This window comes from Oryx dammah, unplaced genomic scaffold, assembly GCF_014754425.2.
Source record: "Oryx dammah isolate SB20612 unplaced genomic scaffold, SCBI_Odam_1.1 HiC_scaffold_3, whole genome shotgun sequence".
Classification (NCBI taxonomy): Eukaryota; Metazoa; Chordata; class Mammalia; order Artiodactyla; family Bovidae; genus Oryx; species Oryx dammah.
Window position 1 is genome coordinate 107443589 of NW_024070187.1, and position 19613 is coordinate 107463201.

General features: G+C 40.7%; 1 protein-coding gene across 3 annotated transcripts in view; it reads right to left on the reverse strand.

Annotated features, from left to right (window-relative positions):
- Positions 1 to 3485, reverse strand: part of RAB28 (RAB28, member RAS oncogene family) — a 111946-nt gene extending 108461 nt beyond the window's left edge. For 2 of the 3 annotated variants that reach the window (XM_040237536.1, XM_040237535.1), the window contains exon 1: positions 3114 to 3408. In XM_040237536.1, coding sequence (XP_040093470.1) covers positions 3114 to 3188 — 75 coding nt within the window. In that variant the 5' untranslated portion in view covers positions 3189 to 3408. Of the gene's footprint in view, positions 1 to 3113 lie in introns of all 3 variants that reach the window. The other variant, XM_040237534.1, reaches the window with a different exon arrangement.
- Positions 3486 to 19613: the final 16128 nt, after the last annotated feature.

Below are 19613 nucleotides of genomic sequence, written 5' to 3' on the forward strand. Positions count from 1 at the left end.
AGCAAAGTAATTAACACTACTTATACTATTACAGATATTTCAAAACGTTTAATATATGGATGGTTGAAACACTTTCATAAGTCTAAGAGAAATCCAGGGCACATGTAACTTCAGCAGAGTGTTTCTTTTCCTAAAAATAGGACTTCTGGATTTTGACAGCCCTACCCTCACACTTTTGAGACATATAAAACTAGAATTTTCAATTGGAATAAAGTATAATTTGTCAAAAGTGTACGTCATTAGGAACAACGAATATTAAAATAGGTTCTTACATCATCTCCAGACATCTTACTACAAAAATTAAAGAGGAGCATCTGAATCAGCAGGACAGAGGCACTTCCTCTCCAATTATCTAGATATTGTTATCTGTCTCATTTGATAATTTCTCAGAAGTTATTGTAGAAATACCTTTCTTAAACAATTATGAAGTGAGCAACCATCTATCAAATCTGATTCTTTACAGTTTTCTTTTTGGTTTGGTGAACTTTTGCTAGCAATTTTTAACCATACTACCTTTACTAATACTGAAAAGACACCATAAAAGGATATTTTGCCTCAAAAAAAATCTTAATATATAATAAAATTCAAAGTATGAATCAAAGGAATCAAAACAGGAAAGAAATAGTAAAATGTATTAATGGAAGGAGGTGCTAAACTTCTCTTGCATAAACTGTTAGTGGTCATCGCAATACTCTATTGCTTTTGTAAGGGTGTATAAAAATATCCTGATTAGAACTAGCAAAAAAAAAAAAAACCTGATGCTAGAAAAAAATGGACAGGAGTTAAATCAGGATACAAGTAAGAATGAAAGAGAGGCTGAATTCATAAAAGAAAAAGACCGTAAAAGAAACAGAATGGGAATCGGTAGCTGCCAATAATCTGAAAACTGAATACGGCATGGAAAAAAATAGCAGCTTGACATATGAACAATGAAAAAAAGGTAAGATGTCTGATGCTGCTATCCAGAAATTTCTGGGAGAAAAAACATCTTTACAATTTTAAAACAGATGAGTCAAGATGACAAAGAACATCAGTATCCTTTGGAGCAGAATAATATCCCTAATTCCATAATATAAAATGAGAAAAATACACTTTGTCACATATTAGACAGAATTTTAGATATGAAAAGTCATAATTATTCACATTAAATTAGCAAAAAGAGGACAATACATGACAGGCTAGAGGAAAAGATGGAGGTAAAAAGTTATGAACAGATTTCAATTGAGAAATACATGCATGTTAACAAATGAGTACTGGGAGAAATAAGTAACAAAAATTTAAAGAATTATGATAGAATATAGGATAATGGACAACTTTTGTCTTTTTTTGAGGCGTATTATTATTATAGTCACTATCATTTTAAACAAGAAATAAACTTTTTTTTAGGGGAGGATAAAAAGATTTAGGAAGTGAAAAATTAGAAGGCAGTCAAAAGAATATACAAATGATGAGAAAAACTATAAAAATATAACAAAGTTTTTATTGTGTTAGAAACTTATTTAAAGCAATTCATCCACTCAAAAACTTGTTATAATTTGTGTTAGAAACAATGTTGACTTATTTAAAGCAATTCATCCACTCAAAAACTTGTTATAAACGTACAAAAAGTCATATAATTAATACTTGACTAAGAAAAGTGATCCCAAGTTCTTTTCTTCCTCAAAATGTTTAAAAGTAATCAGAGAATACTGAATTGTTTCTCCTCGACAGTAAAAATCAGTAACAAAGTATCACGGATTGCAAGAAAGAAATGAACAGAATTCTCCAAACTCTGCCTATGAATGACACCTTTCCCAAGGACCTGAAAGCACGAAAGAGACGAACAGCTGCAGTGCCAACTGCCAAGGGAAGACGTATCAGCAGTGGTTACCACAGAAACCAGCATCCAAACTACACCAGGCACACGGAAACCGAGGGGAAAACAGAACGCTGGTAACAATAATAAACCCGCGTTTCTGGAGCCTCTGGTGGGGAAAAGGGACGGGAGAAGAAAGGAGACAAACTTTAGCTGTATGACCAGAGGCAGCGTTGGCGCCACTGACAGAAGCGACAGGTGTGGAGGTTCCCTGGGGCAGAGGCTCTGCTCCTCGTTTGGGGGGCGGGGCGGATCCAGAATCCTTCAAGATCATACGGATGGTCTTCAAAGAGCAAGGTCCGGGCAATGTTTACTCCATTTCAGGAGCTCCACAACCCTGGGTTAAAGACCCCTGCCTTGGAGGTAAAGGGACTGGCGGCCAGATATTCTCACGCACTCACTTCATTCAATCAACTGTCATCACAGGACAGATTTTAAGGCAAGGATGCCATCTGTCATGCCAGCAGCCTTGCCCTCAGCACCCAGGCCACAAGAGGAGCTCGAGAGATATTTATTGAATGTTTGTGTTGACAGGCGCTGTGCTGGGGAACAGAGATGAACAGGTACGATGCTCTAACATAGAAACTAACGTTTAGCGCGGCCGCTCCGTGTGCTGCAAGCTGCCTGTAGATGTTTACGTTTACTATGGATACGCACACTTCACCCCTCCGAAACGACCCCTATCAACATACCCACCCTACAAGCTGAAGCACAAATAGGGATAGCAATTTGCCCTCCAGTGACTCGACCAGTAAAGTGATGGGAGCCCCAGCTGTCTCACCCAGGGAGCCTGATTCCAGAATCAAGCTCTTGGGAGCTCCCAGTGCAGCGGAGGCATCAGAAACAGTAAACGGGGTAAGGCGCAAAGTGTGACCCGGCCTAAAGGAAAAACAGGTAAGATGTTTTGGCAGATTACTGCTAGTCCTCAGAGGCGAGAAGCTGGAAAGCTTCCCAGGGAGGCGATGCTGGCTCAGGTCTTGAAGAGAAGTAGGAGTTCGCGATCCAAGCAGGGATTAGGAAATGACTCTTTTTTTTTTTTTTTTTTTAAGGAAGCTGGACAGCTCTCGTCGGACTTCAAGCGTCTAATTTGTGTCGGGCCCCAAGCCACCTCCTGGCGGGCCTGAGCCCAGACGCCCCGGCACTCGCGGAAATAAGGCGACGCCCGGGGGGACGGGGAGGAGGAGAAGGTTTGAAGGGCGCCGGGGCCGCGCCGGGATTCCTTGCAGGCCTGGCACGGCGGGCGCACCAGAGGACTGACCTTCCCGGAGGTGCCGTCCCCCAGCACGACGATTTTCAGTTGCCGGTCCAGGCTCTCCTCCTCAGAGTCCGACATGGTGTCCCAGGAACGAGGCCCGCCTACCCTCCCTCCCACCGACCCCACCCCCGCGAAACAGAAGAAGGAAAGGAAGGAGGGAGATCTCCGGGGGCGGGGGAGAGGAGGAAGCCCGGCAGCGGCGACAGGACTCCCCCCCACCCCCAGCGCCGGTGTCTCAGAGGCCACTGGAGGTATCACTCGCCGGACGCCATCTTGCCCGCCGCCCCGCCCCCCGAGCCCGGCCCCCCCCCCCACCGCGCGCTACGTCGGGCGCGCAGCCCCGCCCCCCACCGCGCGCTACGTCGGGCGCGCGGCCCTGCCTCTGCGCCAACCCGCGCAGACCGCGAGTCTCCCTGGCGGGCCGGCCCAAGTGCCGGCCTGGACCGAGGGGGCCTTCGAACCGAGCAGGCGAGACGCGACACTACCCCTCGCAGGAACAGTTAGCGAGATGAAGAGAAAAAAAAAAGAGTGTAATTTAAACTAGGTAGAAAAAACAAGAGCAGAGTAGCGCGTAGACGTCCTGTGAAATCCCTCTGTTTCCATCATCTCCCCCTGTGGAGATCCCTGAAGCGAATGGTTTAGCCTGACTAGGCGGGTGGGCGGGGTGACACCCAGGCTGCGCTCCGCGGTTGCCATGGGAGTCCGGACCCGGAGACGAGGCGGCGGGGCGGGGCCTGTCTCTGGGCGCCCGGGAAGCCGGTTGCTGGGAGGAGCGCGCGCAGGGGAGGAGGGGCCTCGGAACGGGGCGGGTCCTGAGGGTCGCGCGCCGGGAAGAACTGCAGTGCCGCCGAGGAGCAAGCGATGGCTAAGAAAGTATAACTGCCGCGGGGCGATGCTGCGAGAGTGAAACCTCGGCTTTTCACTGCCTTCTCGTTTTTTACTTCTCTCAGATCCTGCGTTTTCTTAGCCAAACTTTGGAATCCGATGGTTCCTTCACGAAGTGCTTAAGCTGGAGCCGCAGTTCTCAAAGTGTGGTCCAGGGTACCCTGCGGGGTCCCAATAAAGGCAAAACTACTTTCCGAATAATTCACTTTTCTTTCCTTTTTCACGTTCATGCGCTCACACATATACTTAGAAGTTTTCCAGAGGATGTATAATCTGTATGGCATCACCACTGAGGGCTAAAGGGGCAAACGTTTCTTGGTATCCATTTCAATGCAATAATGAGAGTTATAACTTAACAGAAAAACTCTTTGGGGGTCCACAATAATTCTTAAGAGTGTAGAGGGAGGCCTTGAACCCTAAAATTTTGAGAACTGCTATTCTGGATGATCTCAGTCCAGTAGGGTAGGTAAAAAACATAATTTAACTTTTCAACATAGATAAATTACACAATATTAATGCCGGCCTACTATGTCTCCTTGTTAATTACTTTTCATGGATTATCAGGTTCACTCCTCATGGGAGCCCTATAAATTAGGTAGAATTATCTCATTTTACAAATTAGGAAGCTTAAGTCACAAAAAGCTTAGCTCAGAGGCAGTAGTTCTCAAAGACTATGGGAATTCAAATGGGAAAGCAGTAAGGAGTAAGGAAGTACTCATGCTGGCAGCCGAACTGAAGTTCTAATTACAGACCCTCACTCACTAGAGGTGTGACCTTGAGTCTCAATTTCCTTATCTATAAAAGAGAGGCACCACTTTTTTCATAGGGTTGAGAAGTAACCACTGCAAAGTAACATACTACAACGGCCGGCTTATAATAAGCACTCAGTACTAACAGGTATCACCTTCCTGGACATCATTAGATATGGTCCGTATTGACGCATCACTGCTTTCTATTCGGGTTACCTTAAACCCAGGGCTCCAATGTAGAGCCTCAGTCCCTTCACCTGTAGATGAGCCATCCATAATAGTCACTACCCAGTTGCTATTAGTCCCCAACTCTTTCCCTTCTCCACTCCATCACCATCACTACCAACTGTCTACATCACTAGGTGTGTTCATGAAAATTAGGATAAAAAGTTAAGTGCCATGCCATATAGGCATGGCATGAAGTTCAGTCAAAAAATTAAATACTTAGGTGTACATAAAATTTTAAATACACATGTGGCAAAAAATACCATTAGGATCATATAAGCTTCCACATAAAGATAGATTAGATGAGGAAAATTAGAAAAGTTATACATAATATCAGAGAAGGCAATGGCAACCCACTCCAGTACTCTTGCCTGGAAAATCCCATGGATGGAGGAGCCTGGTAGGCTGCGGTCCATGGGGTCGCTAGGAGTCGGACAGGACTGAGCAGCTTCACTTTCACTTTTCACTTTCATGCATTGGAGAAGGAAATGGCAACCCACTCCAATATTCTTGCCTGGAGAATCCCAGGGATGGGGGAGCCTGGTGGGCTGCCCTCTATAGGGTCGCACAGAGTCGGACACGACTGAAGCGACTTAGCAGCAGCATCCATAATATATTGTAAATCTACCTGACATTATCAGAGAATTACCAAGTTATGACATGGGTAATTATGGAGCTCAGAGGAAGGAAGCTCAAAGATCAAAAACAAGCACTGAGGCCCACTCTCCCCAGGAGGTATGTGCTGATTCATGACTAGAGTCAAGAGAGAGAATAAATAGCACTTTAACAGTCTCATAGAGCTGGGAGAAGAAGGGGCAAACAATGAAGGTCAGGACTTCCCTGGTGGTCTAGGAGTTAAAATCCACCTTCCAATGCAGAGGACCTGGGTTCAATCCCTGGTCAGGGAACTAACATCCCACATACCACAGTGCAACTAAGTATACCACAACTACTGAGTTTGCATGCTCTAGAGCCTGTGCTCCACAACAAGAGAAGCCAGCATGCCACAACTAGAGAAAAGCCCATAACAAAGAGCCAGCGCACTGCAATGATGTCTTAGCATAGCCAAATTTTGTTAAAATAGACAATGAGGATGTCCCTGGTAGCAAAACTGATTAAGAATCTACCTGCTAATGCAGGGGACATGGGTTCAATCCCTGGGGCAAGAAGATTCCACATGCCTCAGAGCAGCTAAGCCTGTGCACCACAACTACTGAAGCCCACACACCCTACAGTCAGTGAGCCACAACTATTGAGCCGGAGTGCTACAACTACCAAAGTGCAAGCACCCTGCTCCACAACAGGAGAAGCCACCTCAATGAGAAGCCCTTATATGACAAGAAAGAGTAGACCCCACTCACCAGCAAATAGAGAAAGCCCTCACAAAGCAATGAAGACCCAGTGCAACCAAAAATAAATTAATTAAAATTATAAAATAGAAACAGTGAAGGTCAAGGCACATCACAAAGGAGGAACATTTGTAAACCAGTCCCCATTTTTTCAGGTTAAGAAGTTCCTGAAAAGCTATATCTTAAGAGTTAGGGTGGGAGAAGTGGAAATAGATCACCTCCACAGAAACTGAAGCCAATTTTTGTGTTACTTCAATTCCTCATTCGGAGAAGGCAATGGCAACCCACTCCAGTACTCTTACCTGGAAAATCCCATGGATGGAGGAGCCTGGTAGGCTGCAGTCCATGGGGTCGAGAAGAGTCAGACACAACTGAGCGAATTCACTTTCACTTTTCACTTTCATGCACTGTAGAAGGAAATGGCAACCCACTCCAGTGTTCTTGCCTGTAGAACCCCAGGGATGGGGGAGCCTGGTGGGCTGCTGTCTATGGGGTTGCACAGAGTCGGACACGACTGAAGTGACTTAGCAGCAGCAGCAGCAATTCCTCATTGAACTGAGATGCTGATGCCCCTGAGTACTAGAAACAAACCTCTATTCTCTCTGTGTGTGTTAGCTGCTTCAGTTCAGTTCAGTTCAGTTCAGTCGCTCAGTCGTGTTCGACTCTTTGCGACCCCATGAATCACAGCACGCCAGGCCTCCCTGTCCATCACCAACTCCTGGAGTTCACTCAGACTCACGTCCATCGAGTCAGTGATGCCATCCAGCCATCTCATCCTCGGTCACCCCCTTCTTCTGCCCCCAATCCCTCCCAGCATCAGAGTTTTTTCCAATGAGTCAACTCTTCGCATGAGGTGGCCAAAGTATTGTAGTTTCAGCTTTAGCATCATTCCTTCCAAAGAAATCCCAGGGTTGATCTACTTCAGAATGGACTGGTTGGATCTCCTTGTAGTCCAAGGGACTCTCAAGAGTCTTCTCCAACACCACAGTTCAAAAGCATCAATTCTTAGGCACTCAGCCTTCTTCACAGTCCAACTCTCACATCCATACATGACCACAGGAAAAACCATAGCCTTGACTAGACGGACCTTTGTTGGCAAAGTAATGTCTCTGCTTTTGAATATGCTGTCTAAGTTGGTCATAACTTTTCTTCCAAGGAGTAAGCATCTTTTAATTTCATGGCTGCAGTCACCATCTGCAGTGATTTTTGTGTCCAACTCTTTGCAGCCCCATAGACGGCAGCCCCACCAGGCCCCTCTGTCCATGGGATTTGCCAGGCAAGAACACTGGAATGAGTTGCCATTTCCTTCTCCAAAAGGAACTATACAAAGAAAGAAAGTGAAGTCCCTCAGTCATGTCTGACTCTTTGCGATCCCATGGACTGTAGCCTACCACGCTCCTCCATCCATGGAATTTTCAGGCAAGAGTACTGGAGTGGGTTGCCATTTCCTTCTCCATTCTCTCTATAGGAGAGTCAAATTATCTCTACAATTTCTCACTATCAATATCTAGCAATCAATCCAAAATTTTGTAACCAAAAATCAAGAGAAACTGTGAAAAACAGAAGCAACCCACAGACATCCAGGTAATGGACATATAAAATATGGTTGTTAAATAACTGAAGGGTGAAAGGATTTATATAACAAGATAGAGAATTTCGTCAGGGAAGTTGAAAATATAAAGGAGAACCAAGTGGAAAGTAGCAATAAAAAATATAATAACAGAAATAATCCCAATGAGTAAATTTAATAGAAGATTAGACACAGTTGAAGAGAGAAATAATAAGACAAAAGATAACTCAGAAGAAAATAAATGAAGGACAGAAACACAGTGGTGAAGAAATTACAGAAAAGACCATAGAAGATGTACAGAATATTTTTAAAATACATAACTGGAATTCCAAGAGATCATTTTTTTCTTGCTGCATCACAAAGGTGGCACCCCAAAGCAATGAAAAATAGACTCTCTTTTCAGTGACTAATCTTGGGTGAGCTGGATATTTATATAAAACAAAAATGAACCCTAGCTTGTATTCTACACCATATTCACATAGCAATTCCAGGCATTTTATAAAGCTAAGTTTAAAAATAAGAAAGGTTTTAAAAGATAACTTAGAAAAACTATTTTCATAATCTTGGGGTAGGCAAAGACTTCTTAAAGAAAATCCAAAAGAAACCAATCAACTGTTAAGGGAAAGGCTGATTAAATGAGTTATACTAAAATTTTAAAACTCTTCTCATCAAAAAACATCTTTAAGGAAATGAAAACCCTACAGTGGAAGAAGATATTTTCATTTCATATAACTCATAAGGGAATTGTATCTAGAACTGAAAAGGTTTACACAAAAGAGTCAGACATCACTTAGGAACTAAACAACAACAACCGAATTCAAAAAGAAAGAGACACAAATAAATCAACAGAATATTAGACACGAGACTTGAACAGACATTTCAAAAAATAGCCAATAACATTTAAAAAGTCTTAACTTCATTAATAATCAGATAAATGTAAAGGAAAACCACAATGCGCTACCACTATACCCTCACCAGAATAAAATTGCAAAGACTGACATTGCCAAGTGTTGAAAATGTGGAGCATTCTATGAACTGCTGGTTTAAGCATAAATTTCTGTAACTCCTTCAGCAAGTTGTTAGGCATCAGGTACTAAAGTTGGACACATATGACCTTCTGGTTGTTGTTGTTCAGTCATTCAGCCACGTCCAACTCTTTGTGACCCCATGGACTGCAACATACCAGGCTTCATATCCTTCTATATCTCCCAGAGTTTGCTTAAACTTCTTTCCATTTAATCGATGATGCCATCCAACCATCTCATCCTCTGTTGCCCCATTCTCCTCCTGCCTTCGATCTTTCCCAGCATCAGGGTCTTTTCCAGTGAGTCAGATCTTTGCATCTGGTGGCCAAAGTATTGGAGCTTCAGATTGAGCATCAGTCCTTCCAATGAATATTCGGGATTGATTTCCTTTAGGGTTGATTGGTTTGATCTCCTTGCAGTCCAAGAGACTCTCAAGAGTCTTGTCCAGCACCATGATTCAACACATCAATTCTTCAGCACTCAACCTTGTTATTGTCCAACTCTCACATCCATATGACACTGGAAAAACCATGGCTTTGACTATACGGACCTTTGTCAGCAAAGTGATGTCTCTGCTTTTTAATATATTGACTAGGTTTGGGGTGACAGAGGATGAGATGGTCGGATAGCATCACTGACTCAATGGATACGAGTTTGCGCAAACTCCAGGAGATAGTGAAGGACAAGGAAGCCTGGTGTACTCCAGTCCATGGGCTCTCAAAGAATCAGACACAACTTAGCAACCAAACAACAATTAGGTTTGTCATAGCTTTCCTTCCAAAGAGTAAGTGTCTTTTGATTTCATGGTTACAGTCACCATCTGCAATGATTTTCAAGCCCAAGGAAATGAAATCTGTCACTGTTTCAACTTTCTCCCCTTCTTTTTGCTGTGAAGTGGTCAGACTGAATGCCATGATCTTAGTTTTTCTAATGTTGAGTTTTAAGCCAGCTTTTTCACTCTCCTCATTCATCCTCACTAAGAGACTCTTTAGTTCCTCTTCACTTATAGTCCGATAACTTCATTTCTTAGTATCTCTCCAATCAGTTCAGTTCAGTCACTCAGTTGTGTCCAATTCTTTGTGACTGCATGGACTGCAGCAGGCAGCACGCCAGGCTTCCCTGTCCATCCCCAACTCCTGGAGCTTGCTCAGACTCATGTCCAGTGAGTCTGTGATGCCACGCAACCATCTCATCTTCTTTCATCCCCTTCTCTATGCAGTCAGGATGCATCTAAAGACATGCGCAAGAATGTTCATTGCAGCATTATTCACAGTGCTCCAAAACTGGAAGATATCCAGATGTCCATCAGCCATTGAATTGTGACATATTCACATAATGAGATATCATCAGCAATGAAAATGAATAAATTGCTATATTACAATATGGAAGAATTTCATCAATACAATGTGGAATGAAAGAATTCAGACACAAATGGGTACATCCTCCATGGTTCCATTTACATAAAGTTGAAGAAAACCCCTGTGGTATTAAAAGTCAAAATAATGGTTACCTCTGGGGATAAAGAAGTGGGTAATGATGAAGACCAAGGCACAAAAGAAGCATTTAGAGTACTGGTATCACTCTCTCTTTTTTTTTTTTTTTTTAACTTGGCTAATGGGTTGCTTACTGGTTTGTCTACTTTCTCATACTTCACTTAGGTATATTCTTAAAACTTACCACAATTTTTTGTATGTTATTCTGAAACTAAAATGATAAAGATACTGGGGAATTCCCCAGTGGTCCAGAGGTTAGGACTTCAAACTCTCACTGCCTAGGGCCCAGGTTCCATCCTTGGTCAGGACACTAAAATCTCATAAGCTGCATGGCCCAGGCAAAAAAAATTATAAAGATACACATATATGGTTGATAGCAAATGCAGAGTAAAACTAAATCTGGAAGACTCTAAGCCAAGTTATTTATAGCCGTTAGTAGTAGCAAGATTATAGAAAACTATCATTTTCCATGTTCTATATTTCTGTATTTTATGAAATTTTTATAGTAAACGTGAATGTATGTTGCAGTCAGAAAAACAACATGCAAAAATACATCAATAACAACAAAAGACTAAATAGTTACCTACAACCCTTTTCACAGTGGGCAGATGAGAACTTTATTGTGTGGCAAGAAGATTCCACTAATATAGAAAACGTGTTGGTTTCATAATCATCTAAGAGCCTTTGTTTGAAAAGAAAAAAATAAATCTTGTTTGTAAGAGAACCCCAGGCTGGTGTGTGAGCTGCAGATTCCCAGCTGTCCACAGTTCTGCCTCATTGCTTGGGGATGTGCTTCATTGATTGCTAAAGCAAAGCTCCAGACAAAACCCCAAATTTGTAAAGCAGGAGAGTTCTCAAATCACCTCCACAGCTGTGAAAACCAGACCTATCACAACCTACCAGTGAGTCTGGCACAGTTAAATAAGGTAATACGTGTCAAAACATCCCCCCAAAATTAGAAGTTACAGTAGAAATGCAAAATACTACCTGGAACATGAATGTGGGGGCTTTGGGGATGGGCATTTCCCTGGCCATCAAGAACTAGCATAGAGAACTCCATGAGTATTAAGGAAAATCTGAATTTCCAGATTCCATGCACTGGCAGCAGTACAGATATTCTCCAAGACTTAATATCCTTTGCTTTGATCCCTTCAGAAACCTTGTTTTCCACAGCTCTTCTCTATATATCATAACTGCTTTACCTGTAATCGTCCCTTAGATACATCATCTGGATTTCCAGTTTACCTATGTTTTCAAAATTAGGTTTCAGACATTCAGACAAGTAAGATGGTATTATAAAACACCATCTTGCCTTCAGGATAGCATTTTCCAAAGGCAAGTTCTTTGGGACACTAGTCCCATGAATTGCTTTTCAAATAAAGTTTGCAAACAGCTATAGCTATCCCACTGTTGGAACATGATGATGCACTTGAGCCTAACAGACTCTGAGAATATTGCAAAAAGCACTCTTTGGGACTTTTTTTAACCCCAATTTCCCAAACTTATTTGACCAAAGTTCTATGGTACTGAGATTGCATAAAATTAATGTTGTATACATTATTTCAGAAACTCTACAACTATGGACTTCCCTGATGGTCCAGTGGTTAAGACTTCGCCTTCTAATGCAGGGGCTGCAGGTTCAATACCTGGTTGCTGCTGCTGCTGCTAAGTCACTTCAGCCGTGTCCAACTCTGTGCAACCCTGTAGACAGCAGCCCACCAGGCTCCCCAGTCCCTGGGATTCTCCAGGCAAGAACACTGGAGTGGGTTGCCATTACCTTCTCCAATGCATGAAAGTGAAAAGTGAAAGTGAATTCGCTCAGTTGTGTCTGACTCTTCTCGACCCCATGGACTGCAGCCTACCAGGCTCCTCCATCCATGGGATTTTCCAGGCAAGAGTACTGGAGTGGGGTGCCATTGCCTTCTCCGAAATACCTGGTTGAAGAGCTAAAATCCCACATGCCTCATGACCAAAATCCAAAACATAAAACAGAAGCAATATTGTAATGAATTCAATAAAGATTTTTAAAACTGTACACATCAAACAAAATCCAAAACTAAAAAATTCCAATAGAGAAAGAAATCTTAAAAGCACTAAGCAAATGATTTTCAATATTTAAATCTCCACTATACAAAATTCATATGAAAAAGATTTCAATTTCTCCCTACATATGTGAAGACTTCAATTTACTGATAAATGTTTTGATTCAGAATGTATTTAAAGTTTTCTCAGTGCCTTTGCAATTATAACTGAAATAAATTTGTATTGTAAGAACATGAAGATCTACTCAAGCAGAGTGGCTAAAGCACTGGCCTAGAGTCAAAGAAATTTAATTTCATTTGTGGTCAAGTTTACGAGCTTGAACAAGTAATTTAAATTCTATGAGTTTTGGTTTCCTCATCTATAAAACAGATTATAGTAATATTCTTTCTTCATAGGGTTTGTCAATATTATACATACATACATTATAGGTAGGTATACAATGTAATATATGTATGTATACAATGGACCTAAAACTGGGCGAACTCTGGGAGATGGTGAGGGACAGGGAGGCCTGGCGTGCTGCAGTCCATGGGGTCACAAAGAGTTGGACTCGACTTGGCGACCGAACAATAACAATGCTTAGTACAACTGTGTTAGTAACTCTGTGTTAGACCTTATTATTAAAGTGTCTTGTTTTGATATTTTTTTATTTACTGGGCTTCCCTGGTGGCTCAGGCAGTAAAGAACCTGACTGCAGTGCAGGAGACCTGGGTTCAGTCCCTGGGTTGGGAAGATCCCCTGGAGAAGGGAATGGTATTCTTGCCTGGAAAATCCCATGGACAGAGAAGCCTGGCAGGCTACAGTCTCTGGGGTTGCAAAGAGTCAGACATGGCTGAGTGACTTTCACTTTCTTTCACTTTAAATTTTTATAAATTGCAAATTATAAATTGCTTTACAGAATATAAGACCCTTAAGGGAGGGGGTAGAAACATAGAAAAGCAAAGTAGGAAGTAAGGAAATCTAAAAAAAAGATGGGAAAAAATTTATTCTGAAAACCCATTGTCATTTACTCAGGAAACATTTTGAGTTACCTTGGGCTGAGCTTAAGTAGCTTTTTTCAGAGAAAGTTTAATTGTGTCATAGTGAAATATAGTACACCTTTACCTACTTACTCAACACTCTAATAACCCATGGCATAAATATAAAAAATGTTTAAGGATAAATATTGGAAGAAATATAGAATAAAATGAGAGTCATAAACGTGAGTTTGATTTCAGCTCTACTTATTACTAGCTTGGAGGCCTTGGGTAAGTCTCAGTTTTGTTATTCATAAAATGGAAATAAGAATAAGCACCTCACAAGAGTACTTTGACTAAATTAAATGCCGATATTCTGAAGAACTCTTCAGACTATACCAGGAGGTACTCATTTTTGTTCATTTGAGCTTCCTAGTGATTATATCTTCATTTTTTTTACAGTTTACTTAATATGGCAGAAATAGACTTGAAAAAAGGCTAAATATTTGCTCCTAGCAGCTTTGCAAACTGTATAAAGTCCTCACAACACGGGGATGATCCAGAGAGATGATATGGGGTGGGAGGTGGGAGGGGGGTTCAGGATTGGGAACTCATGTACACCCGTGGCGGATTCATGTCAATGTATGGCAAAACCAATACAGTATTATAAAGTAAAATAAAGTAAAAATAAAAATTAGAAAAAAAAGAAAAAAATGGAACTTTAAGAAATTAAAATTACAAACACTGAAATGAAAATCTTAGTGAATGGATTATGTAGCAGTAGTAGCAGTCCAAACTCAAGTCCAGCTGAAACAGCTCAGTAACTGGAAGATAGACATGATGAAATTACCCAGAATGTAACTCAAATATATCAGGAGATTTTTTGTTTTAATGAAAGAAGGATTAAGAAACATGGAAGGTTAAAAAAAAAAAGATGTAATACAGAGTTGGAGAAAGAAGAGAAGATGTGCAAGAATTCTACAAGGTTAAGCCTGAGCATTTTCCAAATTAAAAAAAGAAACATTAAAATGCAGATAGGAAAACACAATATACTAAGTGGAATAATAGAAAGTGACACCTAGACTTATTGTGATAATACTTCATAATCTGCCAAAAAACAAAAAAAAATTTTCATATTTTATATACCAAACACAGACTCAAATTAGTTTATTTTCCTGTAATCAGGAAAGTACAAAATAATGATGTGTTACAATGATGCATTTAATTGTTACTTTTAAAGCTTTTGGAGTTTTTCTTGTGTTTTGTTACCTCTCTCCATCTCTGTATCAGGCCAATTCATGACTTGCTGGAACTCATACCACAAAGCATTTTTGCCAACTATTTATATTCTTTCCTTACTTAGGTAAAGCAAATCCCACACTTTCTCAGTGGGGTTAAGGTCAAGACTCAGAGGGGAGCCACTCCTTCCTAATTAGTTCCCCAGACTCCTCTTTTTTTCCCTTTTTAAATGGCCACAACAGTTTAGAAAAATGTTTGGAGTCATAATCCTCCTGATAAATGAATCCCTGATCAAGCAGCTGGTTTCCAGAAGGGACTCCTTGCTGTGCTGCAATTAAGTTGAAGCTGAACTCCAGTAGTTCAGGTCAAGCTGAAGTACTTGAGGGGACCATACCTGTCTCTGAGCTCTACTGTATAATATACAAAGCTACGAGACTCCAGCTTTTTCTCTCCAAAGCCCTCACCCAAAATATCAATTTTCTTAGTCAATGAGAAAAATACTTATTATTGGGAATGCATGGGAAGGTCCTCTACTGGTGATCTAAGGTAGCAGAAGATCCATGCTTCCAGAGAGTAATGACAATTTAATACCATCCTAGAAATCTTGAAAATAATTTTCTACTTACACAGAATGTACTTAATTTCTGAGTTGATGAATAGTCATGTGTTAATAGTGGTACCATATTATCTGTCTGAGATTTTGCAGATTTAAGTCATTTTAAAGGGATATGTTTATTTTTTAAAAAAGTTATATCTCAGACTTAAAAAAGTATTGTACAGGAAATTACAAAAGGCCACATCCTGAATACTGTAAACAATCACACTTTAAAACACACACACACACACACGAATGCACACAGAACTGTTCACCTGGGCACATGCTCAATGTAGAAACGTCAGCTACTTTTATAGATTTATTTTCCCTCTCTGATTCTTCTAGGTTAATAAAAATGTTGCCCACATATGCCATGTGAAAGTACAGTCCTTTGTCTTAATTTCTGGGACAAATATTAATAACCTCAGAAATGGAGATAATGCTATCCTAATGATAGACAGCAAAGAAGAACTAAGGAGCCTCTGGATGTAGGTGAAAGAGAAGAGTGAAAAAGCTGGCTTAAAATTCAGCGTTCAAAAAACTAAGATCATAACAAAAGATGGGGAGAAAATGGAAAGAGTAACAGACTTTATTTTCTAGGGCTCCAAAATCACTGAGGATGGTGACTGCAGCCATGAAATTGAAAGAAAATTGCTTCTTGAAATTAAAGCTAGGACAAGCCTAGATAACATACTAAAAAGCAGAGACATCACTTTGCCAACAAAGGTCCATATAGTCAGAACTATGGTTTTTTCAGTAATCATGTGTGGACATGAGAGTCGGGCCATAAAGAAAGCTGAGGGCTGAAGAATTGATGCTTTTGATCTGTGGTGTTGGAGAAGACTCTTAAGAGTCCCTTAGACTGCAAGGAGATCAAGCCAGTCAGTCCTAAAGAAAATCAACGCTGAATATTCATTGGAAGGACTGATGCTGAAGCTGAAGCTCCAATACTCTGGCCACCTGATGTGAAGAGCCAACTCATTGAAAAAGATCCTGATGCTGGGAAAGATTGAGGGCATGAGCGGGTGGCAGAGAATGAAATGGTTGGATGGTTTCATCAACTCAATGGACATGAGTCTGAGCAAACTCCAAGAGAAAATGAAGGGAAGCGCGAGGAGTGTGCTGCACGCAGTCCATCGGGTTGCAAGAAGTTGGATATGACTGAACGACTGAACAACAACTGTCGATAATGTTAATATCAACTACGAAACTGATTTGTATTTTTGTCAGGAGACAACTTAACTTCCTTGCTGTCAGTGCCTATAAGAAGAAACAGACCCTTCCATGTGACCACTGTGACGCCTTTACCTTAATTTCGGAAAAAAATTTTCAAATCTTTCCAGAAAAAAAAACAAAACCACCAACTCAAGAGACATTTTGGAAGACAATGAGATTCACTGTGTGGAAAAAGATGATGGTCACCCATATTCCACTAAAGGACAAGAGACAAGCTCATAGAAGAGGTTTGCAAAAAAGAAAATAGAAAAAGAATTAATAACCAGAATATTACAAGTTTTCTAGAGGTGTTATAACAAATTGCCCCAAGAGAAATGTATTAGTTAATAGTTCTGGAGGTCAGAAGTCCAAAATCAAAGTGTCCATAGAGCCATACTCCTTTTGAAGACTCTAGTGAAGAATCCTTTTTTGCCTCTTCTAGCTTCTGGTGGCTCTAAGCATTCCTTGACTTGTGGCTATCTGACACAGACAAGGAGGAGAAGACCTCTGTATGTCTCTTAGAAGGACTATTGTCATTGAACTGAGAGCTTTTCTAGTTAATCTAGGATGATCTTGTCTTGAGATGCCTAATGTAATTACATCTGTAAGGACACCTTTTCACGTATGGTTTCACTGGCACGTTTCAGAGCTTGGGAAATACACATATCTTTTTAGAGGTCACCATTCAACCCACAACATCTATCAATCAAGCTCCTAGTTAAAATAGTTCTATAAAGTTTTTATTGGAGGCAAGTTCCTCTACTATGTACATATAAGACTGAATAGATAGCATATAAAATAGAATTCAAGACATAAATCATGGTGAATCAGAAGGTTAAAGCAGTAGGTAGAAATGACACTATGGGCATAAATGACTTCAGGTCTTGAAAAGACAAAAGATGTTAATTCTCTTATGATTACAGAGAACAAAAGCACAATCCAAGGGTTCATATTTATTTATGATTTAGAAAAAAAGAAAATAAACCCTCTTATAAAATGAGGAATAGAAGGGAACTTTCTTACTCTGAGGCAAAATTACTCTGAAACATTACAATAAATATTAAAAATTTACAGTCAATTTATAATATTATATTAATTTCAGGTATATAGCCTTGCAATTCAGTATTTTCACAGATTCAGTTCAGTTCAGTCGCTCAGTCGTGTCCGACTCTTTGCGACCCCATGAATCGCAGCACGCCAGGCCTCCCTGTCCATCACCAACTCCCGGAGTTCACTCAGACTCACGTCCATCGAGTCCGTGATGCCATCCAGCCATCTCATCCTCGGTCGTCCCCTTCTCCTCCTGCCCCCAATCCCTCCCAGCATCAGAGTCTTTTCCAATGAGTCAACTCTTGGCATGAGGTGGCCAAAGTACTGGAGTTTCAGCTTTAGCATCATTCCTTCCAAAGAAATCCCAGGGCTGATCTCCTTCAGAATGGACTGGTTGGATCTCCTTGCAACTCCATTAAAAGTTACTAAAAGTTATTACAGGATAAAGGCTGTAATTCCCTGTGCTACGACACTGCTGCTAATTTATTCTTTGCATAGTATAGTAGTTTTCATCTCTTAATCCCAAGCCCCTATTTGTTCCTGCACCTTTCTGTCATCCTCCCTGGTAGCCACTAGTTTGCTTCCTATTTCTGTGAGCTTGCTTCTGTTTTACAAATATTTCATTTGTATTATCTGTTTGATTCCATGTATAAGTGATATCATATAGTATTTGTCTTTTTCTGACTTATTTCACAAAGCATAATATTCTCTAGGTCCATCTACAATGCTGCAAATGGCAGGATTTTATTCTTTTAATGGCTGAATAATATTCCACTGTGTATATCTTCTTTATTCATTCATCAGCTGATGGGCACTTGGGTTGCTTCCATATCTTGCCTATTATAAATAATGCTGCCATGAACACTGGGGTGTATGTATCTTTTCAAATTAGTGGGTTGTTTTGGTTTTTTTTTTCTGGATATGTACTCAGGAGTGGCATTACTGGATCACATGGTGGTTCTATTTTCAACTTTATGAGGAAGCTCCATACCATTTTCCATGATGACTTTACCAATTTACATTCCTCAGTCAGTCAATTCAGTCACTCATCATGTCCAACTGTTTGTGACCCCATGAACTGCAGTATGCCAGGCTTCCCTGTCCATCACCAACTCCTGGAACTTGCTCAAACCCATGTCCTACCAACATTCCTATCAATAGTATATTTGGGTTCCCTTTTCTCCATACCTTCTCCAGTATTTTTTACTTGTAGATGTTTGATGATAGCCATTCTGAAAGGCGGAGAAGGCAATAGCAACCCACTCCAGTACTCTTGCCTGGAAAGTCTCATTGATGGAGGAGCCTGGTAGGCTGCAGTCCACGGGGTTGCAGCGAGTCCAACATGACTGAGCGACTTCACTTTCACTTTTCACTTTCCACTTTCATGCATTGGAGAAGGCAATGGCAACCCACTCCAGTACTCTTGCCTGGAGAATCCCAGGGACAGGGGAGCCTGGTGGGCTGCCGTCTATGGGGTCGCACAGAGTTGAACACGACTGAAGTGACTTAGCAGCAGCAGCAGCATTCTGACAGGTGTGAGGTGACATCTCACTGTTGTTTCGATTTCTCTGATAATTGCATTATTGAGCAACTTTTAATGTGCTCATTAGTCATCCATATGCCTTCTTTGAAAAAATGTCTATTCAGGTCTTCCAATCATTTTTGATTGATTCTTTTTTTTTTTTTTTTTGATGTTGGGTTGTATGAACTATTTATATATTTTGGACATTAATCCCTAATAGGTCATATCCTTTGCTAATATTTTCTGCCATTCTATGTGTTGTCTTTTCATTTTATCATTGATTTCCTTTGCTGTGCCAGAGCTTTTAATTAGGTTACATTTGTTATTTTTGTTATTTCTTTTGCCTCAAGGGACAGATACAGAAAAATATTGCTATGATTTAATGTCAAAGAATGTTTTGCCTATGTTCCTCTTAAAGGAGTTTACAGTTTCAAGTCTTAAATTTAGGTCTTTAATCCACTTTAAGTTCATTTTATCTATATTTTGAGTTTATTTTGAGTATATGGTGTGAGAAAATGTTCTAATCTCACTGTTTTGCATGAAGCAGTCTAATTTTTTCCAGTATCACTTGTTGAAGAGACTGTCTT